Source organism: Callionymus lyra, chromosome 7 (genome assembly GCF_982586985.1).
Source record: "Callionymus lyra chromosome 7, fCalLyr1.hap1.1, whole genome shotgun sequence".
Classification (NCBI taxonomy): domain Eukaryota; kingdom Metazoa; phylum Chordata; class Actinopteri; order Syngnathiformes; family Callionymidae; genus Callionymus; species Callionymus lyra.
In genome coordinates this window covers 13,812,066-13,839,723 of record NC_141824.1, presented here as the reverse complement: position 1 = coordinate 13,839,723, position 27,658 = coordinate 13,812,066, and the positions used below count along the sequence as shown (strand labels likewise).

General features: G+C 37.8%; 1 protein-coding gene across 6 annotated transcripts in view; it reads left to right on the top strand.

Annotated features, from left to right (window-relative positions):
* Nucleotides 1-27,658, top strand: part of myo18ab (myosin XVIIIA b) — a 51,219-nt gene that overhangs the window by 1,192 nt on the left and 22,369 nt on the right. For 3 of the 6 annotated variants that reach the window (XM_087796427.1, XM_087796425.1, XM_087796424.1), the window contains exons 2-18: nt 786-1,874; nt 14,777-14,842; nt 15,137-15,224; nt 15,964-16,070; nt 16,327-16,503; nt 18,722-18,932; nt 19,009-19,151; nt 19,227-19,327; nt 20,250-20,313; nt 20,397-20,541; nt 23,068-23,235; nt 23,311-23,401; nt 24,345-24,537; nt 24,889-24,975; nt 25,948-26,089; nt 26,156-26,315; nt 27,283-27,469. In XM_087796427.1, the coding sequence (XP_087652553.1) occupies nt 852-1,874; nt 14,777-14,842; nt 15,137-15,224; nt 15,964-16,070; nt 16,327-16,503; nt 18,722-18,932; nt 19,009-19,151; nt 19,227-19,327; nt 20,250-20,313; nt 20,397-20,541; nt 23,068-23,235; nt 23,311-23,401; nt 24,345-24,537; nt 24,889-24,975; nt 25,948-26,089; nt 26,156-26,315; nt 27,283-27,469 (3,153 nt within the window). In that variant the 5' untranslated portion in view covers nt 786-851. Of the gene's footprint in view, nt 1-785; nt 1,875-14,776; nt 14,843-15,136; nt 15,225-15,963; nt 16,071-16,326; nt 16,504-18,721; nt 18,933-19,008; nt 19,152-19,226; nt 19,328-20,249; nt 20,314-20,396; nt 20,542-23,067; nt 23,236-23,310; nt 23,402-24,344; nt 24,538-24,888; nt 24,976-25,947; nt 26,090-26,155; nt 26,316-27,282; nt 27,470-27,658 lie in introns of those variants that run through there. The other 3 variants (XM_087796429.1, XM_087796426.1, XM_087796428.1) reach the window with 2 other exon arrangements.

Genomic DNA, 27,658 nt, shown 5'->3' with positions numbered 1-27,658 from the left:
CGTGGGTTTTTTTTGACCTGGAAAAGTTGTCAGAGATTTGTGGCATTGTACTGAGTCATTCGGAACATTTCACTATTCTTGATAAACTAGTACACAACATCAGTATTGGTGTATAGTGGTTACTAATACAAGGTGAACGCAGTTTAACCAGGAAATCTGGTCCGGCCATATCGTGACCACTGTTGATATTAAGCAAGCACTCGTTGTTTACTTTTATATAGTGACCTATGAAGATATTAGGGTTTAAGGTGAGGGGAAAAGAAAGATTGTCAGCAGTAGAAAAACATTCTCAATAAAAATAAAAATAACTCTTTTTGATGAAAATGTCAGTGGATGTTGGTGTAAACTAAGTAAGACAAACACAGATAGTTGAGCTAGGATTAGCATCTGAGAATTAAAGCGCAATTATATCTATATTTATCTATCTATCTATCTACTTCTGAAGTGTTAGTTAAAGACGGTAAACTTCAGAAATAGTTTGGCCCGTGGCTCTAACCGCGATTACTTTGTTGGCTCCTTGTTCGATTGAGTAACGCAGAACTGCTCTACGGTGAACTGGGGAGTGCCACTATTGGTATTTGGAAGCAGGTAGACTAGACAAGGTTCTCTTCTGTGACAGCAATGTCCCTGAGGCTTTTGTTTTTACGGCCCTCTTCTTTTTTTTTCGCTCACTATCCTGCCTCAGTGAAACTGACGTAGTGCGACAAACAAGTTTTGAGTTGAGATGATGGATTTTTATCCTGCTTGATTTACTCAGATGTCCTTTTGTTTTTTTTTCCCCCAAGGGTGTCTGACCCTGCAGGTCGATACAGAAGCAGCCTCACAAAGGGAAGAGCCGACAGTCCGTCACCATGTTTAACCTGATGAAGAAAGACAAGGAGCGAGAGGGGAGCAGGAAAGAGAAGAAGGACAAAAAGGAGAGGATGTCTCCGGCGGAACTGCGAAGCCTGGAGGAGATGAGCATGCGGCGAGGTTTCTTCAACTTGAAGCGAGAGGCCAAAAGGGAGTCCAAGAACAAGCTGGAGATATCCAACCCGATACCCATCAAGGTGGCCAGCAGCAACGAGCTCACCCTCACCGACATAGAGTCGGACGGCTTGAGCAACAGGAGCAGCATGGTCCTGGACGACCAGCTGAGCGCCGCCAGTTCCACCGACGACCTGAAGGGGGACGGCGGCGGCGGCGGAGGACAAGACGGACATCGCAATTCGGTCCGAGATCGGGTCGCCCAGTTTGGCTCCCTGGCCAAGCATAACTCGGCTCAGGTGGGTCAGATGATGAAGCGATTCTCCTTCTCTCAGAGGAGCAAAGAAGAGACGCCGTCGGAATGTTCTACTCCCTCCGGCCAGAACTCTGCCGCCCCGTCCCCTCAGGTGGAGAGCAAGGTCTTCAACATGCTGCGGAAGCACAGCATTCGCTCACAGGGAGGACCACCCAACCCACAGAAGGTCTACATCCCCGGAGTCGTGGAGAAGACGTTCCCGGCGCATCTGAGCCTGCCGCCCGTCCTTGCGCCGACGACGCCTGTGACCCGTGCGCTGGAGCTCCAGCGACGCAACACCGGAGACTTCGGCTTCTCCCTCCGCCGCACCACCATGCTGGACCGCAGCACGGACGGGGTCTACAGGCGGGTGGTCCACTTCGCCGAACCCGGAGCGGGCACCAAAGACTTGGCCCTGGGCCTCGTTCCCGGAGACAGGCTGGTGGAGATCAATGGGCGTAACGTGGAGAACAAGTCCAGGGATGAGATAGTGGAGATGATCCGGCAGTCCGGGGACAGCGTACGGTTGAAGGTTCAGTCCATCCTGGAGCTGAGTGAGCTGAGTCGGGGCTGGTTGAGGAACATGGAGGGGCTTCGCAGGGACACTCGACATGTAAGAAACTTTCTTCATTCTTAGAATCGGTCTTTATGTATTTAAATTACTCGCAACTATCTGCATTTTTCCAAAAACTACAATCTTGCTGTAGAGTTTTGGAGATACGTTCAGTACCTTGGGTTATTTCTATATATACATTCTTTTACAGGATTTAAAAATGTGATTAATCATGAAAGTCTATTGATGCCCTTGTACTAATGAAACGATTTAATCTTGTATTTATTCTTTGGCCTTTTTTTGTTGCACCTTTTATAACATAAACCCAGAACTGTACAGGTAAGTGATATTTGCCACTTGTTTTTCACAACCAACCAGCAAGAAGACTAACAGAATGTATTGTCTAATACTTCTTTTGATCTTCAAATCCAATGATCCTGATCTGCCTTTCATTTATTCTTATCTTTAATTATTTTTAATGAAAACAATGAAATGTACCTTTTGTTTTTGCTTCCAATTGAAGATCTAAAATCTTGCTATTTTAAATACTAAATATATATGCTGGAAACTTTATCTAGCTAGATGAAAATGGGATTGAGGAGGTGTTTGAATGTCCTTCCTAGGAAATGAGGTGGATAATCTCTTGGCTGTGGTTAGATGGTCCGCAGCATTTTTTCATTACCGCTCCCCTAAGTACAAGAGATCATCATCACAATCCTATCTGTTCCTTGTGTCATTATGGACACTTAAAATACACGATACGATCCCAAGTTATTTTGGTTACGGACACTAAATTTGGTGATGTCTGATGACTTTGATCTGTACTTAAAGTATCCAGTTACTAATGACAATACAGGTTATAGGTCGACTGATGTTATTTTAGGCATCGTATTGATCCGATTAATAGTAATCATTAAGGCTGATGACAAGTATTTGGTACAGATGCATGTTTTGCTGTTTTAATGGTACATGTAGGTCTAAGATCAACTTATTTATCTAATTTCCTAAACTCATTCTCATCTTAGACACATCATGGAGAGCTTGAAGACACACTTCATCTCTTTATGTCATATTATTAAACGGTTAAGCCAAAGTTTTCGAAGAAGCTTAAATAAGAAGTTAAGGAGCCACAAACTACACTTACAGTCTACAATTACTACCATAAATTAAACCATCTAATTTATCGAGAATCTTCTGTGGTATATTCCAAGTGACAAAAAAGACAAATAAACAATATATATATTTGCAATCTCCCTCATTAAATATATCAATCAAATGAATTATGGACACAAAAATGGGCCAGAAAAGTGACTAACGTCCATCATGCTTCAATCAAATCTAAGTAATTGCTTGACTGACGTCGATTCTAAATGTGATGTCTTGTTGGAGTGAAACTGTCTTTACTCTTTATCTTTCCTAAGGGATCAATCAAGTTATATCTATCTATCTTTCTGTCCATCTCTTACGTACAGCTACCCGTTTATTTCCCCCACTGTTGTGATTACCTTGCAGTCTCGTAGTGACACGATGGTATCATTTTATCCAAGAGACTTTCAGGAACATTGTTTTAAATCATGGGTTGTAGACAAGTTTGTTGTTTACTACAAAATCTACTGCCTGTCTACTAGTGTTCCTGACTCAGAGTGGCTATTTGTTTTGCAGTGCATGCAGTCTCTACACTGCCGATTGGCATGTGCGGTAACCAATGAGATGGTACCGTGGGAAGGACAATTCTCATGGCATTGAGGAGTGAAAACAAACAAGAGCTACGACAGCTGGTTTCATTGGAGTCAAAATGAGCCTGTTTTATCAGCTATTTCTATCCAGATATTTGTCAATGAGAGGAATATTCCAACACTCTTTCATACCCTATTATAAGCATAAGTCACTTTAAGTAAATAGAAATAAGTGTCTGTGATGGCAACAGATTTGCCTACATGTAAATATTGTGACAATAACAAGTGAATTGCAGCTTGACAGTTTGCTACTGAAAGAGAACCCTATACTTTCTCTGAGGAGCTGTTGCTTTCAATCACTTCCTGAACTTGTAAACATTCAGTGATTTGTCTAAGAAGAAATCCAATACTCCTTTATGATGGAGAAATACCATCTTCAAGTGCTGACTCTTTATAGGGATTTTGTTTTCATTCTGCTACCATGAGTATAAAAGGGACATAACTTAAAGGATAATATGTTGTTGTCAGATGATCTGTTGAAGGAATAACCGGACTAATATCCCGGCCAGAACATCAGATAAAACTAAGTTTTGATCCAAGAAAAAAGCAGTTTTCTTGTCTTTACAAGCGGACTTAAAACAACAGGAAGCAGGCCTCTCCATTTAGGTCTCACTTTGGTATTTGTGGAATCTGCTTTGGAACAAATAGGCCACATCCTGACATGTTCCCTGTAGTATTCTCTCTTGGAGGAAGAGGAAGGAGCTACTCCTTCGGATTGCTTATGTTTGTGGATAATTACATACATTTCTAATTCTATGCATTTGGACTGTTGGTCTTTACCAAATAAATATACTTGTTTTTTCCAATGCCCCACCTTTAATACTTTAGAAAATATTACATGAAATGTTAGTGTAATGCAGTGTCAATGGACAACTAAACTTCTTTAATGCAAACAATGAGCAGTGAAGTCAACGATGTACAACTGAAGCCGTTATGAATCTGAAATTCCAATTTGTAATTAATTTTTATTTCAAATATGTATATACTCTAAAACTAAATAAAACTAGAGTCATAGTATTCTACTTAAAACTTCCGTCATCAGAAATATATTTTTTACTTAAGAGAATACATAAAAGAAAATATAGAATTTAACTTCAATTAATAACTCGCTTGTTTCCTTATTTAGATGTTTTATTAAAAATACAAACGTAAAACATTATACAAATAAAGACCATTTAATTTAGGATTTTATTAAGATCAGGCAATACATGTGAAAAAACTGTCTCTGAACCACTGCTGAATTGAATGTGTATGCTGTCAGCTATAGACCATTTGACTCGCCAGAATGAATATTATAATAGTGCATTGACCCCTGGTTTATTCCAACAATGCTCAGTGCATCAGAGAGTGTGTGAGCGTTGGAACAGTCTGGTCCGGACAGGCAACATTAGGGTCAGGAATGCCATTAGACACGTTTTCAGCGATGTAATGAGTCACGGACTGTGTCGCATTATGATAACGTCCATGGCAATGAGCGAGGAAGTTCTTAAATAGAATCAAAGAGGCTGTTGAGAAATCAAAATGACAAGTCTGTGTGCGTGTGTCTAGGCAAATGCTGCGCTCGTCCTGACACGTCCTAAAGCTCTAAGCCAAAGTTCAGATGTATTATTTTTAATTGTCTGTAATTCACTACCTCGGGGTATATCATTGCTACCGTGTAAGAGATTGACATTATCAACGTATATGCTTAAATACCGAGCCTTAGGATGATCTTTAAGTGATTTGTTATCCAAATCCCTAGGTGGGCGTTTCCAACCACTGCTTGCGTCAAGTCTTAACTAAGGCGTTTCCCCAGTGTAGTGCTGGACGTCAAGTCACAGTCCCACAAATGTATCCCTGTAGACACTCTAGGCGAGTCAATTTCCAAGAAGCCTGTTGCTTGTACAGCTACATTAATCATAGTTATTCTTTAAAAAATGGTAATAAGGTCATATTTGTAATGGTTAAACCTAAAGTTTTTTATATAGCGTTGAGACTACAATCAAAAATGTGCAACTATTTTCAGAATAGTATTCAAATCAATTCTAAAAATGATATTTAATAACTAAACAAAGTATGGCTTAACACTTTTCAAGTGTTATATTATTGTACTTTATTATTATTGCTTTTAAGTCATATTAATAATTATAATCCATAAGTGCCATTTATGAAAAAAATGGCCTAATTTGCCTAAACCTAGATCCAGGAATTTTGTGAAATTATGTTGTTCCCAAAACAGTTAATATAATGTTTACTAATTATATTTTATAATTATGTTGTAAGTAAGCATGTCTACCTAGTACACAAGACATGTTGATTACATGATGCAGAAATTAGCATATAACTTTCATTCAGTTTACAAGTCAAGTATTTTTGAGAAAACCCTATTTTCAAACCAGGGAAAGAGCAGCTAAACTCTGTTTTGCTGGTTAAATTCTGCAAAGCTACAATGTGGTCAGTTATCAAAAACCTGAACGCCTGAGCGAGTCCAGCCAGTTTGTTGTTTGGGGAAAATTATTGTCCTCTAAAAACCAACTGAAATGGCTTAAAACCTCAGTGCTATGACATGTTTTGTCAAGTGATTTTTCTCCTAATACAGACTCTACAACTTATATTCTTGCTGCTGAACCATTTCCCCTAGTTAAGTAGTTTCCTGCATCTTGCGCAGCCATCCCTTGGGCAAAGTATCACGACCCCGTTGTGTGTCTCGCAGAGAAATCCGGAATAACCTTTCCACGAGTTCATCTTGGATTTATCTGAAAAAGGGGACAGGAAGTGCACTTCTGAATATAAAGTATGAAGTGTTAAAAACACATTTATTTCAGATGATATTGGGGTCCAATGACCCCCAGATGAACGTCAAGACATGTAAATGTTTACTTATTGTAAAACACCAATACTTTTTTTTGTATTTGTAAAGTCACTTAAAGTCATGTTTATTTTGTATGTCACAAGTAATACAAACAATAGTGTTAAAGATAATGCAAATGTAATGTAAACAATTATATACATCTAACACAATTATCAGCTTCCAGCACTGCCCATATGATTACACTATTCTGGAATGCTGTTGTGAAGTTTTGATCAATATCTGCCCCCAAACCATTTCCTTCTCTCATCTAGGCCAAAAGCCAAAGTAGGGAAAAGGATGCAGGAATTCCTGTAAAATCCCTGATGGAACTAAGTGGACGACGTGGTTACTATTTATATCTTGAGCGGAATGTAGAAGGAATTCAAAGTTACTTTACTTTTCAAGCACCTAATTGAAGCCAAATAATATTTTTATCCTCACCTCTTTTTAAATGTTGAGCTCTGTCAGTGTACTGCTGTAGTGGATTTATTTAATTTCTCATTCTAAGGGTTCTTATACTAGTACACTTAAGTTTTCCTGAGGTGTTTATGTATTTCCCAGATAGTTATGTCTTATATGATTATTGATCATCTATTATTCTGTATGTTTAGCATCTAAACCATGACTGTGTCTGGGGGGGGGGAAACATTAACCCACATAAATGAAAATATAATATTTTTAATCATCTTCCAAAAAAAAAGGTTAAAAGGGCAAAATGATCGTAGTCTTTTCTCCACTAAGGGAAGGGTCATAGATGCTGGGTGATATAGGGGTTGGGCACCAGTCAAGAGTAAAAGATTTGTTGATATTATCAACAGTATTTCAAACTGGATCTCAGGACATTTAATCTCTTATGCACGTAAACATGGGCTGTTTTGTGAGACTTACTACTAGTAGATAAAACTTTAAACCCATAGTTGCAGCTCAGAAGTTTAAAAAAAGAAAGCTAAAACTCAAGTCGTCTAGTAATCTCTCATTCTCTTTGGTGTTGCTATTTTATTTAAAAGTCTATTGAATTAGTGTCTTCACTTGTGTAACGTGACTTCTGTTTGTGTGATTGTGAACTTGTGTTTATTTTCACTGGCCTGGTTTAAAGTCATCGATACAGTGAATGTCAGCCACTCACGTTCCAGTGAGCGCTAGATCAATACACCCGGATAGTGTGGCTTGCATTTGGATGTCGCTTTACTCTAAAGCCTTTTCTCCTTTGCTCTTTGACCCAGCATGTGAGTGCGGACTCTAATCTCAGCGTTCAGGACCCGGGATTGTTGTTTCACACACACACACACACGCATTCCTCATGGATTGTTTTTCTTTTTTAGCTTGGCCACAGCAGTAGTACAACAAAATATGCTACATATGGAAAGTGAGAACATCCTGAAACATGTACAATAATTAAGGCTGTTTTATCATTTTAGATTTATCAACAAATTATCATTTGAGAACATACGAGTACATTTTTCTACTTGTATTTATTTACCTTGTATCTCAAATGTACACTTATGTTTGCATAATAATGCTAGACAGAGTGATGCAAATTACGGTATGTTTAAACCGGAGTGTATGCATATGCAAGTTTACAACATACTGAACAAGACTTTGAACCCTTGGAGCGGGCAGTAGTTTAGCAGATCCACAATAAAATAAATAAAAGAGGACCAATGTGAAAACCCAACTTCCCTGATTCATGTTCAAATAATGAAGTCTTCCTCTCCAAAAGTCCCTCATCATGACCATGTTTTCAACTTATTCATAAAGTTCTTTCGTCTGAAATCTCGGCGAACGAGAGGTTACGAGAGCGGAGTCTATTATGATGTAATAATGGTCTTCACTCCTCCTCCAGCCAACTGTAATCATGCCTCACTTTGTTTATACAACAAGTCCCTTTGAGGTGGAGACTTGTGGGATTGATGACAGGAAGTCAAGCCTCGATCCTCGACCAATCATAGACGAGTGGGTGTGGTTACGGTCAACAAGATTTTATTTCCCAAGTCAACATTAAAGTGTCATTAAAGAATCGGCATTAGTTGCCCTTAAAGCTTGTTGTAATGTAATGTCCACGATTGTGTTTTGCATAAAGGCAAATTTAACTTCCCAACTAACTCATCTTTTCATGCATCGATTTCACGATGTCGTACTCGGCAGAAGTTGAAATGGATAACCAGTGACATGATGGTTTACTTGAGCCTTCTCTCGTATATTCAGGTTCTCATTCTCAGGTCATGGTTATCCAGGAACTCCGTCAACTCTCCTGATCCTGGCAGAAGTCAGTTCTTAAATTAGCGTGGCTGCGTATGCCTCCGCCCTGGAAACATCGAGAAAAACTACATACAACAGGGCCAAGGAAAAAGTTTATTTTTTATTTCCAAGTTGTTTAGAATACACAACCAAGTTACCACACATACTTTTTATTTCATTTTATTTGACTTACATCAGCGTTCCTATTTTAAAACGTGGCTCACAAACAACGATTGTGTTTACCAACACAACACACATTGGATTATCAAAACAGCTGAAATGACAAGAAGTGCACCACTTGTGTGTGTTTGTTGGACAGCGGGTGGTGGGCAGAGTGCTTGCAGACCAGTTCAGACCCCTATTTTAGGACCCTCGTATCACAACAGCTGTCCCGACTTCTCCTGTGAGTGGCGAGTCTAGAATATTCAGCCAATCAGAATGCTCATCTTCATCTCAACCCCGCCGGGTGTCTGTGGCTCCATGTGTTCGGGACCCCAGGTCACTCCTTTCGTTCGTCCGGTTTAGAAGAGACACCTCAGGATTTTTAAGGGGAATCGGTCCATTGTAAGGTAGGAAGCTCAATGGCAACTCTTCCCAACTACTATACCAGCTCTCGACTTGGATCTAGAGTGGACAAATGTTCCGGCCTAAATGCTTAGCGGTCTAGGAAACTATTTTTAGAATCCAGTGTCCTGATAGGCTCACTCCTTTTGAACCAAATTAACCTTTTTGAAAAATAGATTAAACACATTGTAGTATTAGCTGTTACAATGTGGTAAAAATGAAAACTTCATACTACAATTCGGAAAGTTAGGTCTTAAACTGGCCTGTTTTCCTTTGTCATTGTGGAAATCTTGTCAAACTTTTCATGTTTAATCTTGTTTATAAACAAACTAATCCAAAGTGATCTATAATAAAGTTTATCTAATACAAATACAACAGACCCAAAATCAATTATGGTACAGTTTACAGATTATATAGAAAATGTTTCTCTACATTATGGTATGGATTGTAGGAAGCAAAAAATAATAAATAGATAGACAGAGCACCTGAACAAGTTCCTCAATACTTCAGATTGATTTTTTTTTGATAATTGTTTACCTATTACAGGATCAAGGTGGTCTTGATATTTATTCAAGTTAGATAAATGTAACTTGATGAATATGATTAATATGTGAAACACTATGGGCGTGTGAAGTTTAATTTCCTAACAAAAATAAATCACAATAGGCCCTTTTTATAGAATGGAATGAAAGCTGGTCCCAGTTGGAGAACATTAGTATCTTTGTTTTCTACTTGAGTGGGTAAAGAATGTGTTAAAATTGAGAAGTGAATAGATGCAGCATTTTTTTCAAGTCATTGATGGCTTCATAAGTCACGTGGTGCGACTGTAAACACCACATGACTTATGAGTAATGACAAAAACAATATTGAAGTAAAACAACATTTGTGTGGTACTTTGGTGGATGTGTGTTCTTTACGTGTGTAAGTAGGCTTTTGTCAAAAACACATTATTCTGAATCATATGTACAGTATATATGACATTACTGTCAATATTATTTTCAGACTAAATCAACCAATTGTAATGAAAAAATGAAATTGAAAAACAATGCAAGCCTACTCTTAAAATGTAATGAACTTTGACTATTTCCAATTGTTATTTGTAAGGTTAGGAGCTTTTAAATATCAAACCAACAATAAAAATAATGTGAGACTCAAGATATGATATATTTTTTGCTATGATCATTTTTACTGTAGTTGTTTTAAATGAGTATGTATGACCTTCTATGATTCATATCCTTAGATTTACTGGATATCTACTGAAAGAAACATTTTAATAAACCTTTTTAAGTCTCATCTACTGTCTTGTTTCCGTGATAAACTGTCAATCACAAAGCTAGAAACAAAGGTAAACATTCTTTGAAGTCTAATAGATACTGGTCTATAATCATCAAAACAAGCCAGACAGGAACCAGAAGTAATTACACCGCACCTAATTGAACGTTTACGCAGGTGACTTAAGGACTGAAAAGTACTACAAAAACATTCCAACAGTTTTACTGTGTTTTCTATATCTATTATTGGTTTTATTTTAAACAATCATGACTCCCACTGAAGAACTATCTAGCTCAGACGGTGCTTTCATTCATTTCCACGGTACAATTTCCAAGCCCTAAGAGGATTTTTGTAAGGTTTCTAGAAAGTTAAAACCAGTATCCTAGTGTTCTAGACTAGGATACCTAAAATCTCCTTCTTGGCTGTTTCACTAACGGGCCAAACATGTTTCCAGAGTGTTCATCATTGAAACCCAATATCCCAGCTTCACTCTTAGATGACAACAACTTTGTCAATGCTTGAGTCATTTTCCAACCTTGAATGGTCGCAAGCTCAGAGTGTTGCTCAGTTGTTTTTAGAGCCTAAGTACGTCAACACTTCTGAGTTTGAGATCACAAATGACATGCTTGTCTATGAGTCTATTGTCATTGAATTCTTATGGATTTACCTCAACCAAGTATTTTAAATTCCTGTTAATTCTTCCTCGTTCTCCCTCACCCAGCTGCCCATCACCTTCTGCTCTCATTTCATCCAACACAACCCATGACAGCAGAATCGCAATCATGGCGTTCTCGTCTCGCTTTTCCTTCTGGGAAAAAAAGGAAAGTCTTGTATATTTTGGACCTCTCTTCACTATGCATGGTGTGTGCTGGTGCACGTTCAAAGAGTATGTGTTATAAATGTAAATCAACCACATTTGCAGTGAAATTAAAATAGAATAATTGACGTTTGATAAGTTGAAAATAAAGTTGCTTATTTGCTTATATACACCACGTGCATGGTGTGGCATTTGCGTGTTGGGCTTTGGGAGAACTGAATCCCCTGTTGCAGGTTTTGATCTTTCTTCTTTGTTACAATTGTTTAGATAAAAGATGAAAACAAGGAGGAGAGTGAAAGTGTAAGTAGTGGTTTATGACCAGGACTGTCTTCTTGGAAAATATTGTTTGTGGCCCAGGTGCACACATTTAACAATTTCAGAATTATCGTTGAAGACCTTAAAATAGTTTTTCTACTCGCTGTATTTAGAATTTGGGTGTTTTAGTGAAGCTTGTACAGTATATATATCTATATGTAATTGTCATAATGATTAAGTAAAAAAATCATGTTATACATTGAAGAATTCTAAAAATATATCATGTAAAATAAATGTTAATACTTCCTCTATTAATACAATACAAATCCAAAGTTAAGGAGCACATTTGATAAACACAATAGCTAATTTATTTTCTTTCTTTCTTGTCCCTGATTAGTTAGAAAATGAAGGCTTGGCAAACCGGGCCAAGTCAGTCCCAGCTTTAGACCCTGGATGTGGGATATATCGAGCCTTTAGTCCCGCACCAGTGGTTTCCCCAGAGCGTCGTTTCAGAAGTCCCTCGCCTCCTAGAAACAAAGCAACTGTGAAATTGCCAGAGCGCTTCAAAAGTCCTGAGCCTCCAAAGGTGAGGCAAACATTCAGGAGTCCAGAACCACAAGTCCAAATCAGTGCTGTTAATGGAAAGCAGGAGCAAGCTGACATTGCGGGTAAAACTTCACTTAATGGCAATTCATGTTCTGGCACAAGTCAGGTTGAAACTGCAGAAGATCAAGCCCCGGGACGGAAAAAAGTCGTGAAAGTGGTCCGTCGAGTTGTCAGAAAGCTCCTCCCTTCAGAAGAGGTAGAGTCGACGACGGAATGCATTTCAGAATTTCCAGACGCGTCAAAGAATGGTGTCTCTTCGGTCTCCAAAGTCCCTGCAACGTCAGCTTTCAGTTTCAAACATGATGCCATTAAAACGGAAGACGACGTCACCAGAGGCTTGAGCAGTCTTTTGGTCAGAGGTCGGACAAGAGAGCCCCGCTATAAACTGCACAACGTCGTTGACAGTCCAGAGAAACTGGAGTTGAAGAAGGAAGTGGAGAAGAAGGTGGAAAAAGGAGAAGCTAAGCAGATAAAAGAAGAGAAAAATGGAGATGCACCAATTCCAAAAACACTTGAAGCAACGTGCCGGTCGCCCACCTCTCCAACAGATTTACCTCCTCGTGGCACTACTGCTCAAAAATCGCCTACTCCTAAAGCCTTCCATTCCAGACCTACATCTTTGCCACCCGTTGTTGGCTTTATTCCATTACCCAAGCCGTCAACTCCGACTCCACCAAAAGGCTTTGTTCCTGCCCCTAGGCCCAGTTCCACTACAAAAACTGCAGTTTTAAGTTCTCCTTCAGTTCCCACAACGGTTCAGAAAACATCCCCATTGGATCATAGACAAAGCTCCAAACCCTCTCAGGTTACCCAGCCCGGTAGATCTAGTGTCCGAAGTGTTAGTCCTGCCCGCCCGACTCCTTCATCCACTTCTATTCAGCAACCAACCGTGGCAAAATCAGAGGTACTACGTCGACCCTTGAGTTGCTGTGGAGTTGCATGTTTAACATTTACCTGGATTGGAGTAGAAATACAACAATATAATATCAAAAGACTAATAAAGCAAGAATTGTTTTGTAGAAATTTAACTAACAAACATAACATGTGTTTAGATATAAACAACTCTAACATTTAAAAAATGAAAGAAATCAAAGGCCTCTCAGTATAAATTATGCATTCTTTATTAAACCACTGATGTTAACCACTAATGGCCAATAATTTGTTAGAGCAAAACTGTGATATACTCTTCTATCTGTTGCTTCTAAGCTCAGTCAAGCTGGATAATGTGCACTCAGTCCTAGGGCTGACTATCAAATTTCCGTGGCACCGTCCGCAATCCTTCAGTAGTATCTAATCATGTGTTTCAGTACAAAGTTTCATTAGCTACTTGTAATCAAAACTTGATAATGTGTGGATTTTTCTGAAGAAAAACAAGGAAGCTGCTAAATGAAACTAAAGATTTGCAATAAGATTTGCATTAGTATAAGTAATGTAATTGACGTTTTGTTAGGATTCATCTAATTGGTATCAAAAAAAAAAGTATAGTTCAGAAACTGGAACAAAGTGATGGTGATCGGTATCAGTTTCTAACAACAACTGCAACCATAAATTTCGTGTTGTTTTCCTTCGTTTGAACACGGATTGATGTTTATTTGAAAACGCACTACTCGTCTTCAAAGTTTTACAGTTTTTGTAGCACAGAAAACAAATGTAGCCAAGTATCAAAAACGGCTGAACGCAAGCTAGTATGAAGAGAATATATGAATTTGTGGTTATGAATCTATTAAAGGAAAGATTCTTGTCGTGTGGTAACTTAGCTATACTATCTCTTTATTTGTTTCATTTCAGGAATGAAAATACTTTTCTTGCTAGGTGTATAATATGTTCTACAGTTAAATGAATTGTGAGGAACCTGGAATAAAATATGATAATTTTTTTAAATTTGTATTTAAACTTTGGCTGTATCTTAATGCCAAAGAATCTTTCTATAGTCTTAACTAAGTTGGTATGCTTAAGTTTTTCTTACCTGTAGGGGGCACCACTTAGTCCATCGGAGGATCTTTCTCATCGAGTTATTTCAAAAACCTATCTTGAATGAATGTCAAATTATGACCAAACCCTAAGGTCGCTTTCAACCTGGTTTAAAGAAGCTTCAAAATGTCAAATTCTAATAAGCTTGTGGTCATGAGAGTCATGTTTTTTTCTTAAAGAGAATAATGAAATTGTGCCTTTTTCATGGTGTGAATTCTCCATTTACTAACCTTTTGTCCACACTCATCTACTCACCTGTCGACCCCAGAAAAATACTTTAATTTATGTTACGCTGATAATAAGCGGACGTGTAGCATCTGCCATCATCTCTACCTGTCATGTCTTAACGTGTCTCTGCTTCACTCTCTAACATGTCTCACTTGTTTTGCTTTGCTCTCTGTGGTTCTACCTAACGTTGATTTGTGACTAAGGTGGAATCTGTGGTTACTGTGTCATCATCTGCCCTTACTCAGGGGTTCCAGCAGGTACAGCGGCCCCTCAGTCTTCCTTTGGGGGGTCTTGAATTTTTAGGTTTTTTTTCAATAGATACAGGAAATACGGCAAAACTAAAGTGCAAACGTTATCCAAACTTTGTCGGTCTGTTCCTTCGCCACTTATATCTTACTCACACATATCGTTGACCTCTGACCCCCTCATGCTGGCACCTCACCAGGCGTCAGAGGAAGAAGACCCTGTAGCTCTCCTGCAGGCCACTCATGCCGCTGCTAAGCTACCGAAGGTGTGACTGCACGTTGCTCGACTGTGATTCATCCGCCTCTGTGTTCCATCATGTTGTGTTCCCACTCTGTGCTTGATCACGTTCACTAGTTGATTCTTTTGACCTCCACCAATGCTGTGTGAAACATACGATTTATTCACTTTTATTTATCGAATGACATCACAACCTTTTGAGTGCAGTGTCCTCTGTGATCTAGTGCATGACTGTTATCCAATAAAGAGCATGTGCCTGGTGTCGGACAAGCAGGAGACTGTGACCGAATGGATGATGCATCATCTTTTCTCCTCTGCTCAGGTGAAGACCGAGGAACAGATCGCAGCAGAGCAGGCGTGGTATGGATCTGAGAAAGTCTGGCTGGTTCACAAGGATGGATTCTCCTTGGGTGAGACGCCCTTATATGTGTTCACTTCTATTGAAAAAGATTTAATGTATAATGAGGGTACGTGACAAAACATAATGCGAGACATGAGAAATTAATTGATTTTAAGAGTTGTAGAGAAATCTGTAATTTGGATGTATATACAGTATAAATGGGGGTGAAATAAATACTCAAATTATTATATGAAAAAAAACTGAATATTTTTTCTCCTGCCCTGACTTACATAAAATTTAATTCTATACCACGGTTGTCAAAGTAACCTCATTAAAATTAGGCATGTATTTTTTTTTTTTCATGGAACATGTTATGTTGCTAAAAAAGTGGTCTTTGCATTGTATAAAAAAACAAAAACTTTATTTAACTTGACAGATTTTTGTCCGTTGAGGGCAATTTGATTTGCAGCAGAATACAATCACAGACACACTAAAAACATTGAACATGAAAATAAAACATCTACAATCGCTCCTTAAGTATCATAAAATGTGATATCAAATGACTTGATCAATCGATCACATTTACAGTACATTACCCAATATATACTTTATATACAGTATATATATATATATATATATATATACACCTTATTAATGTCGTAATTTCTGAGGTTCCTCTGATCACATTATTATGGGAATTGAAACATGATCCAATCTCATTTATTTGGAGTTTCATCTTGATTATAGATTATAAAGTATGTTGTGTCATCTTGTCGTGTTCAATGTATTCATGTCTTTAATCTGTGAAGCCACCGTGTTGAGGACTGAGCCTGGTTTGCTGCCCGAGGGAAAGGTGAAGATCAAACTGGAATATGATGGGAGCGTTCTTGAGGTGGATGAAGATGATGTCGAGAAAGTAAGTCAAATAAATGGAAAAGAAAGAAACTGCTGAAAAGCTGCTGTTTGTTTTCTTGCTCAAAGGAGGCATCTTTGAATGTAATTGTATCAGAAAGTGTATTCAAACCTGTAGTGTAGGAGAAACAGCAAGAACATATAAAGTTTGTTTTGTTATTTTTGTTTTAGTTGTTGCTTTGTATTAGTATTCATTGATTAGTATTCTTATTAAATATTCATTTTTTCATAAGTGTTTCTTTCATCTCACTCCTCACCAGGCAAACCCTCCAAGCTACGACCGCTCGGAGGATCTGGCGTCTCTCCTCTACTTGAACGAATCCAATGTGATGCACTGTCTGAGGCAACGCTATGGAGGAAACCTCATCCACTCCTATGCCGGACCCAACATGGTGGTCATCAATCCCCTTAGCACCCCCTCCATGTACTCTGAGAAGGTAAGAAGTTTCAGGAAAATGATCACATTCAGAGGTATTGAGGTGAAATGGAGGTGAACCAGTCTTCTCTTTTATGGCTGATACAGATTCTTTTTACATTCTCAACAGGCCGCTACCGATTCCTTTAAACACACACAAAAGTTTTTTAATTGATCAAACAAACCTATTCAATAACAACAAGAAAACTTGGGAACACTTTGTAAAAAAATACCACAAAAACTTATATAAAGAAAAACGATAAACAAGTTAAAGTTTAAAATAATACAAATAATGAAAACTAAGTGTGGACAATGGTAAACTAACCTACAATGTAAACTTCACTGTATCACTGAAATAATGGCTTGTTTTTCATCACAATTTTTTCCTTTTTAACCGTATACACCAAAGCAATTCCCACGTCATTGAATGCATCATTGCCGTGTGTCAAGCATTACAAAGAATCAATCAAATGTGATTGGTTGATGAATGTATGTCGATAAATACCCACAGTTTAAGCTGCTCAACTAGCATAACTATGGAAATGTGGGCATGTGTAATGTCGAGGTGTTTTCATGTGTGGCAGTCAGTAAAGGCAGCACATGGTCATGGGGTGTTTTGGCTTTTTTTCTACAATACACCCTCAGCACGGATGAATTGGATCAAATGTGTGTCGCATAGTGGCCTTTTTTTTAAGTTGTTGTTGACATCTTTACCTAATAAAAATTAATATATTCAAATTCCTAGTTACCCACTATATGTTGTATTTGCAAGAGATTTTCGATTTATTTTAAAACCATAAATCTCAGTTGAGGTATCAGGCATCTAAAAAAACAAGAGGCATCTCTGACTTATCTTACCCTGACATTTTCCCGTGCTGTGTCTCAAATCGCATACTAGCGTACTAAAAGTTAGTATTTTTAGTACGTTAGTGTGTCTCAATTCTTAGTATGCGAAATTTAGTGCGCCATGCATACTAAATTGGCATACTAACACGCCCACAAAACTAGCATGGTTCGATGGACACTAACCACACTAAACAGCTGCCATTTTAGTGACGTTTTAAACGGAAGTTACGTCATATATAAATGCATATATATGCATATACTTAAATGTGTATTTTCAGCAGCAGTAGGAGGATAAACACGTCTTCGCTGCTGATACCAGCTTAAATATCTCGCGATTATTTAGATTCTCATATTTTTTCTTTATTTCTTTTTCCAAAGTTGCAATACGTGCTGCCAGCAGGTGTCGATAGCGTTCAAACAGCTGCTTGAAACATCGTTAAATAGAAGTAGAAGAAGAAGCTGTCATGTGATTTCCGGTTAGTGTGTAGCTTCAGGGTTTGATTTGAGACATACTATCTGCGGAGAATTTGCGTACTAGTTAGTATGCATACTAAACTGATGCATACTAACTTCTAGCATACTAAGATTAGTATGCGATTTGAGACACAGCACTGGTGTTATAGTTTTGTTTTGATTATACTTAAGGACTTCCAGGCACACATGTCAACAAACATGATATCAGACAAAGGAATAAAATACAACAAAACACAATGTATAAATTAAGGCAGCCTTCCCGTGGTCAAGGGACCGCTATTGGTCCGTGAAGCATTTGTTACCGGGTCAGAGAGAAAGAACAATATTTAGATAATTTCTGTTCTATTTTTAACTGTATGAAAGTTGTTTCATTTAAAAAAAAAAAAAGGTAGTCTCTGAAGTTATATAGTTATAGTTATATATGACTCTTGACTCGTGTAGATGCTTGTTTTAGTCAATTTTCCTCAAAAAATAAACCTGTAAACTAGTGAAAAACACAACTACATGTCCCTATATGAGACCACCTGATTAAGTTATATGATAAGTTGTGTTTTTCATGCACTTAATGTTCTTTTTGTTTTTGCAGGTCATTTTATAGTCATAGTTCTTTATCTAAAAGTTGATATAATGCAACAAAAAGTCGGGGACCCCTTTATTAAGATATTGCAAACATATAAACAAGTATCAAATAATAGGTTTGTGAGTATTTTAATAAATAGCTTCATACATATTACAGTTTAAATATTGTGCACATTAAAAGGCATTCATTCGGTTTAAAATTCAGCTCTGACTCGTTTCATCTGGAACTCATACCGTTGCGCCAATAAACACCAAGGAATGCGGTTGTTTTTGCTACATGGTTACAGTTGATCAAACAAGTCAACCTGGCAAAACCATGCGTCTTCCTGTCCTCCCTCCAGGTCATGCACATGTTCAAAGGTTGCAGGCGTGAAGACTCGGCGCCTCACATCTACGCCGTGGCCCAGTCGGCCTACAGAAACCTGCTGACCACCCGCCAGGATCAGTCCATCGTGCTCTTGGGCAAATCAGGCAGTGGAAAGACCACCAACTGCCAACACCTGGTCCAGTATCTGGTCTCCATTGCAGGGAGCACCGGGAAGATCTTTTCAGGTCAGTGGACACTCTTTGCACAGTGGAAAGAAATGTAAGATGACACTGTTGTTGTTGTTGTTGTTGTGTCGCTCAGCTGAGAAGTGGCAGGCGGTCTACACCATCCTGGAAGCTTTTGGCAACAGCACGACTACTATGAACACCAACGCCAGCCGCTTCTCCCATATTGTCTCCTTGGACTTTGACCAGGCGGGACAGGTGGCCTCAGCCTCCGTCCAGGTACCTCCAACCCCCCCATGTTTATGCTGACATTTCTAAAGTGTTTCGGATGTGAACAATTGTTTTTGTTTTCAGACAATGCTGCTGGAGAAGTTAAGAGTGAGCAGACGACCAGAAGGAGAGTCCACCTTCAACGTCTTCTACTACATGATGGCAGGAGCCGACGCTAGCCTCAGGTGACCATGATCCACGTTTACTTTTCCAGCGCCGCAGACAGTATCTTCACATGGCGATATTGGTCTTTTGAAAATGTGTTGGATAATTAAAATAATAATCTATTTGACCTTTTGCCTTTTACTGATTAAGGGACACATTTTATTATTTTTTTTTTTTCACAAGTAAAAATAGATTTATTGAGCAATATAGCAGTGACGGGTGCAAACAGCAGTGGTTATATTACCTATTTTACAAACATTTAAATTCATTTGAACAGTAATTAAACTTCATCAAGACAGCTGAACTTGTTACTACAACCAACTTGCTTATGGGGCAAACAAAACGGTGAACTCCCATGATGCCTTTCCATACCCTTTTTTACGCAGTGATGACTATTGTGACGGCTACAATACTATATATTAATTCCATGTGTTAGTCGCTATGTCAAAAGTGGTCAATGCCTGTCATGGGTTGGGCTGGGCGGCAAAGCATTATAGGAGCTATATAGGTCACCGTCACTGAGAGAGAGACTGTTGTTTACCAAATGTTGGTTTAATGTTTCACTTGTTTCAATCGTCACTTCTTCAAGGATTTATTTTAGTGCAGGGGGGTTTTTCAGAACGTAACCCAAGCAATAAACAAGAACCAATTTAGTTTTATGGCATTTGGTGATATCACGATTTACTGTGGCCTCAATCTGACACAAGTTGGTATTATCGCCAAAAAGATGATGTCACTGATTGCCACTGTCTGAGTGTAGCCTGTAGTTGCTTTACAAGTTGAGTAGAGGAAAGAGTTAAGATTTGTTCAGCGATTTATTGTGAAGTTTGAGTATACTGTAGATGATGTAACCAACATCAATGTCATTGACTCTAGTTTGACCAACACAACATTTTGTCTTTCTGAATGTCCCTGACCGTCCATATTTGTGGCGTCTCACAGAACCGAGCTACACTTCAACCATCTGGCCGAGAACAGTGCCTTTGGGATCTACAACCTTTCCAAGGTGGCTACAGTGCTGAGCATCCGTTGGTCTTCCATCCATCGATGAAGTCTGTGACTAACGTATCTCTTGTGTCTTCACTGGAGCCTGAAGAGAAGCAGCGAGCCGTGCAGCACTTCACCAAGCTTCAGGCCGCCATGAAGGTTCTGGGCATCAGTAGTGAGGAGCAGAAGGCTCTCTGGCTCATCCTCGGAGCCATCTATCACCTGGGAGCCGCAGGGGCCACCAAAGGTAGGAGCTTGATGACTGAATGAGAAATGAAAAAGGGAAATTATTAGTTTAAGATCATGAGAAAGACGTTTAAAAAAGGGAAATGGGGAACTAATTTGCCAAAATCCAGAAAATTCTGAAGTAACTTTTATAGCCACAACATTGGGTTTTGATTCTGGTGTCGGTACAGAATAAAAGAATGAAATAAGATAAAACACAAAACAGATAAACATAACCAAGCACCAAGGCAGCTAATAATTATACAAGAGAAAAATAAATATTGCAGTGAAAAGTATAATTTCTTTAACTCTCTGTTAGTGTTGTAAAATACATTTAAAAGTAATGCAAAAGTGCAAAAAGATGCAGTTCATACAGTGTCCACTTGAGGCTGTCTACAGAAACATTGGAATTTACATACACACACAACCACAATTTCCTCTCTTAAACACTAGTTTCACTATCGCCGCACAATTTGCGGTGTTAGTTCTCGTTTCTTACATTTCATAATAAGAGGCCTGGTTACGCGAGTGCTCATTCCGCACAGAAAATGTCACAGATTATTTATGATAATCATTTAAATGATTCATTTTATTACCCTGCGTTGTGATTTAAATTTTTCAAGGGAATTTTTAAAGAACGCTTGCAAAGGCTGTGACCACTAGATGTCAGTCTGAGCGCACAAGAGGTTTTTCTAAATTCTCTTCTTTCTTGTGTAGTGATGGATGATTTTGTGAACATGTTAATCGTGTGCGACAACAGTGGCAATAATTAAACAACAAATCTTCTCATAAATAGGTTGTAGGTGTGATTCTGTTTTGCTGGAAGTCAAGTGATAAATTGCGGCGCATTTTTGTGTCTAACAACCTGTTATTTATTTGCACGTGTGCACGCTGCGCACTATGAAACACAGACGGAGATGAAGGTAATGAGAAAACAACATCTGGTTTTAATGTTAATCACTTAAAAAAAACAACATCCAGTTCTTTTGTTTTAATTTTCTCAAATCACAATCGCTTCTTCAAGGTCTGTCATTTATCTTTTCTTTCTTTTCTTCTTCCACCGTTTCTCACTTAATCGTCTTAACGTATGGTCTGCATGTGGTCATTGTGACGGATCCATCACATCCAGCTCAGTCGACTAGTTCAACGAAATGCTGATTTTTTTAAATCCTGGATCTTCCTGTCAGTGACGCCTCCCTGAATATCTACTCATAGTTGCACAAAAGAGCCGCATCTGTCCACATGGAGATGGTCATATCAGCACAAACTCTTTTCTGGACCTTTTTCCTTCACACGCATTCTGCTTTTGAAACCAGGGAGATGGTTGCAAGTATGATTGTACTGGTGGACTGGAGAAATCTGGATTTTCAAATCTCTCTGACAACAACGATGTCAAAGTCTCTCTTTTCTTATCATCATGAAGTTGTAATTTACTACATCAGCAGAATAGAGAGTCGTACAGATTCAACAAAGCTGTTGATCTCATAAGAAATGTAAACACGAACCTTTTGGTGATCTTTCGTCATATGAGCATTAAGTTATTTATTAAACGTCTTCACATTTCATACATGTTGAAGGAAATAGATAATTGGCAACACTTTATAATGGGTAACACATATTAACTATTAAAAAGCAACTTTTATATCTGTATTAACTTCAAATTAGCCACTTACACTGACCATTGTAAAGTATTAACTCACACCTTGTTCATTTTGACTATGTTCTACCTTTAATAGCAGGATATTAACACCTTAAATACTGATTTGTAATAGTAAATAAAGAATTATTAAAGTTAAACTTTGGTGAAAATGAAATGCTTTCTTTTGAACTTGAAAGAAGCAATTCACTATTAATAATATTTTGTCTTTACAGGAAAGAAAACCCAACTTTAAAAGTATTAGTAGCATCCTAATAACAAAAAAAGGAAATGTTGTTTTTCCAAAAATGTTGTTATAACAGTAAAATACTTGACTTAAATATGAATATGCTGCCACTTTAGAATATGAAACATTTTTATTTTCAATAACACATTTAATAAATACATAAATAATTAATACGTTATTAATCACTTATTTTTGTCTTTTTTGTCCTTTATAAGGCAATGGTACTTACACCTAATACGGGTTAAAAAGAGTTTTCAACAAAGTTTATGTTAATCACTTCTTTATTTTCTGTTAAATATCAGTAATTAAGGTGTTGTTTAACGTGAACTCCTTAATATTATTCTATTAAAAGGTAGAATATAGTCACAAAGAACAAGGTGTGAGTTAGTACTTAATAATGGATAATAACTGGATGTTAATCCAGATTGAAATAAGTATCTTATTAATAGTTAATGTTCTCCCATTGTAAAGTGTAATCGATCGTGACTAATTTAAAATCACATTAAATGCAGTAACCAAGATCCTGAACATAAGTCGTCTTAATATTTAACTTGATCTCAGCATCCCATAATTCATCTTGCAAGTATCTCAATCACTTTCACCTGTCATTTCTTCCCCCGCCTTCTGTTGCCTTCTCTTTATAACCTCCTTTATTCTGGATTCAGCGGGTCGAAGGCAGTTTGCCCGTCACGAGTGGGCCCAGAAGGCGGCGTACCTGCTGGGCTGTACCCTCGAGGAGCTGTCCTCGGCCATCTTCAAGCAACAAGTCAAAGGGCTTCAGCACTCGACGTCGTTCAGAGGAGGACCGGACGAGGCGCAGAACGATGGATCGGGTCGGTTGAACGTGACGACGAGAGCACGTTGTCGGAAAACAAACCTGTTTCTGACTTTTTCTCGTCTCTCTTCAGGATCTAAAGTGACAGCTCTGGAGTGTCTGGAGGCCATGGCTTCAGGACTCTACTCTGAACTGTTCACCCTGGTCATCTCCCTCATCAACAGGTGGGACTGCAACAAGTTTTGAATTTCTTAACAGATCACCTGGTTGTATAAAGAATTTTTCTGGCAAAGAAAAAACTGTTATAAGGCTGTATATAAATATATTTATATGTTACGGCTATGCTATGCTATGCAATGCTAAAATTATTTTAACGAAACCAGTTCATGATGTTTGTGTTGTTTTCCCTTTTGGCCTCCATAACCTTGAACTAGTTAAACTTTCAACAAGTTTAAATTTTAAATTAGGATTATTACAATATTAGATTTTACCTCTTCATCATCATGATGGTGATGCTATTTTAATATCAGCAAAATCAATAAATAATGATAATATTAACACAATCAACGGAATTAATTATAGTATAAACAGAGGATCTACACAATTCTAGAACTCTTCATTCTCTGTTTGTGGCAGATTTTTTAGGAAAATAACAAAGTTGAGTCAAGAGGATTCACATTATAGACTCAAATTCTATGATATAAAACCCTAACAATCCTTAAAGACTTCATAACTAACTCACACCTCTACTATTATAAAATAAGGCTATTTAAATGTAATACTTTTGTGTTGAAATATTTATGCTTTTGAGATCTGACTAATAAATGAAAAGATATTTGCAGAGTCAACTTTAATAAATCCACTTAACTTTGTGCTGAATGTAACATTTATGATGTTAATAAATATTTATATTCCAGAATAAATCTTTCATTGAGCTGACATCAGAATTACTCAAGGGAGGGAATATTACTGTTGGTAACCTCAGCTTTCACTTTACTACATGATAATAAAAAGATATCTACTGCTGCTGTGACAGAACTGGTCCAAGTTATCCTCCTAATGTCATGTAATCATGATAAATTATGAAAGAAATGACCATGTTTTTTTGTTCAGATCAGCAAGATTTTCAGTGAACTGATTTTTTTTTTGATGTCGGCCATTCCTCAGAGCTCTCAAGTCGAGTCAGCACTCGCACTGTTCCCTGCTCATCGTGGATACACCCGGCTTTCAGAACCCTCGCCTCGCTCAGCAGAATCGTGGAGCGACTTTCGAGGAGCTCTGCCACAACTACACACAGGAGAGGCTGCAGACGCTGTTCCATGAACGCACCTTCGTCAGGGAGCTGGACAGATACAAGGAGGTGCTGCAGGACTAGAGGACGAACACACACTTAAATATATATAGATATAGATATATAGTGTCCCAGATAATACGTCTTATTAAGAAAGAAGAAAATAACAATTTACTTCATTGTTTTTTTATGTCGAATTGATGAATGTGATTTTCTCTAAATTAATTCTAAGTCATTTTCTGATTCTCTATGCTTCGTATATGTTCGTCAACACACCAATGAATACTGTTTTAACATGTTTACATCATTTCCTCTCGTTGATCAGAATAATTAACCCAGTAGTTTTTCTTCAATCAATGTCTGCGCGATCATGTGTTTGATTAGGTTACTAACAGCCGTCTTATCCCCTCCTACATTTAGGAAAATATAGAGCTTGCTTTAGATGACATAGAATCTACTCCTTCAAAGTCAGTAGCAGCTATCGATCAAGCCTCCGTCCAAGCTCTGGTAAGATCTCTGTCCTCATCTGTCTCATCACATCCATCATTGATGTTTGTGCAAAATGTTTTTTTTCCTATAAATCACTTGTGTTTTTCTATGGGTTATCTTGATCTTTTTAGTAGAGTTTTTATTAATTGTTTATTGTTTAAGCGCTTTGTGTCTGTGGTCTAAAAAAAGCGCTCTATAAATATAAATTGCTTTAGTTGTATCTATTCATAATCAAGATGTTTACGAAAGGTAGTGCTGCCAAAAAATTGTTAATTTCAGTATGAAAAAAAAATCCAATTATAATTTTTATAGTTCACAAAGAGCATATAGTTTTATGTGTAAATGAAACATGTGAATCCACAGCATAATGGATATGTAAATAAAATGTTAAAAATATAAGTTAAGACAACAGGTGATGCATATTTCAAGCTGCAATTAGGTTATAACTAAAAAAAACAAACAAGTAATCTAATGAAAAACATAAAAAAGATATAGAATGTAAGAGCAACCACATACCTAAACTTATATTCCAGAATTATATATATATATAATAAATTATAGTGAAGAATATTACTATAATAGCAAAATAAAACATTTACCTTAAGATAAAGATAAATATTATTATATTCTATAAGAAAACTAAATATCCATTTATATATTTTTATGTGTATATGTATATATATATATATATATATATATATATATATATTTTATTTTTTTTACGCAGAAACACATTTGTTTTCGGGACCTTTGGGTCACCTTGACCCTAGGATAACACGAGGGGCTTGGAAAATGTTATTTCTTGTTACTTTTTTTTACCTTTTATAAAAAAAAAAACCCGTTTTATTGCTTGTCTATCCGTCAGTATATTCCAGTCCTGTCAGACAGCATTCCTTTGTCAGTCTGACATGAATCGTCCTATGAAATCTTAAACACAACAGTCCTATAGATTCTAGACACAATGGAGTTCAGTCTGTGTTGTTGTTTCAGGTACGAACTCTGGCCCGGACAGACGAGGCTCGAGGTCTTCTGTGGCTGATGGAGGAGGAGGCGGTCCTTCCCGGAGGCTCAGAAGAAACAATGCTGGAGAGACTTTTTGGCTATTACGGCTCTTCCCAGGGGGAGAACAGAGGTCAGGGTCCGCGTGGTCTGATCCTCCTGCACTAGAACAGGAATTGAAACTATTTGTTTGTGACAGGATCGAGTCTGCTGTTGAGAGGGAACAAGTCCCACCTTTTCCTACTGGGCCACAGTCACGGCACAGACTGGGTGGAGTACAACACTCAGGGCTGGCTCAGCCATGCCAAACACAACCCTGCTGCCCAGAATGCTGCTACGTTGCTGCAGGATTCCCAAAAGTAAGAGCCACCAGTGAACGCACGTCAATCATCTTGAATTATTTAACATAGTATTTTCATGATACTGTCGGCTCCTGCTATTGAGTGTATGTAAAAGTTGTTTTAACAACTATTTATGCTGATATGTTGCTCATTTCACTATGTATCAGGCTTTCCCCTGACTTTCTGGGACTCCTGTGTTTGTTTAATGTGTCTTGATCTTTTAAGTATATATTTTAACTGTGTATTGTTTTTGATTGTTAAAGCGCTTTGTGACCCTGGTCTAGAAAGGCGCTTTAAAAATAACTATGACTTACTTACTTACTTTTTTACAGTATCAATATTCATATATATATATATATATATATATATATATTTAATATTTAATTAGTTCATTCATTTTTTGGCTTTCAAACATTTTTTATAGTTCAATAAAGTGTGTTTAAAGTCCAATTATTCGATTTTTTTTATTTTATTTACAATTAACAATCAAATATTCACACCGTCAATTAAACTTCTAGCCACTAGATGGCAGCTGTCATTGCATCCTCATTAGTTAAAAAAAGATTGCAATCCTGTGAGATCCTGGGGATGACTGAGGATGAGAGGATACAGTCGACTCCAGCAGCTTTTAAAGCTAATGTTTGGACATATTTTGGTTTAAAAACAAATGAAAGCAGTTACGACTTCGTCGAGAGTCATATGGTCTGTAAATTCTGCAACACAAGTACTCATCAATACTACACATATATTCTCGTTCCTACAGTATCACAATACATGTTGTACATATACAAAAATGTATTTTATTGTATACTTTTCGTATCGTATCCTCTTATTATCAATACACACCCCTAATGTAGCTATTTACTAGTCATTCTTTGTGTTTTATCATCAAGGGTAACGCTGTACAAGGATTTACTTACCAAAATGATTTAGACATCAGCAGCTTTCAGGGTGATCTCAATAATGTATTGGTTCAACCTTACAGGAAGAGCATCAGCGGGCTGTTCATGGGCCGTGCAAGTGGAGCCACAGTCCTGTCGGGATCCATCGCGGGTCTGGAGGGAAGCTCTCAGCTGGCCCTGCGGAGAGCCACCAGCATGAGGAAGACCTTCACCACAGGAGTGGCTGCAGTCAAGAAGAAGAGTCTGTGCATTCAAGTTAAACTACAAGTGGTGAGTAAAACCTGAACCCTTCTTGTTCTGTCCGTTTGTGGTTTTATCTTCTGGTCAAACTAAAAAGTCTCTCAGTACTGTCTCCGATCCACTGAGTTAAAGCAGTTTAGTCGTGATAATACGACGAGTTTCCATGCAGATCGTCCAGACAAAGTTACATATTGAATATCATTGTTAAAATAATAGCTC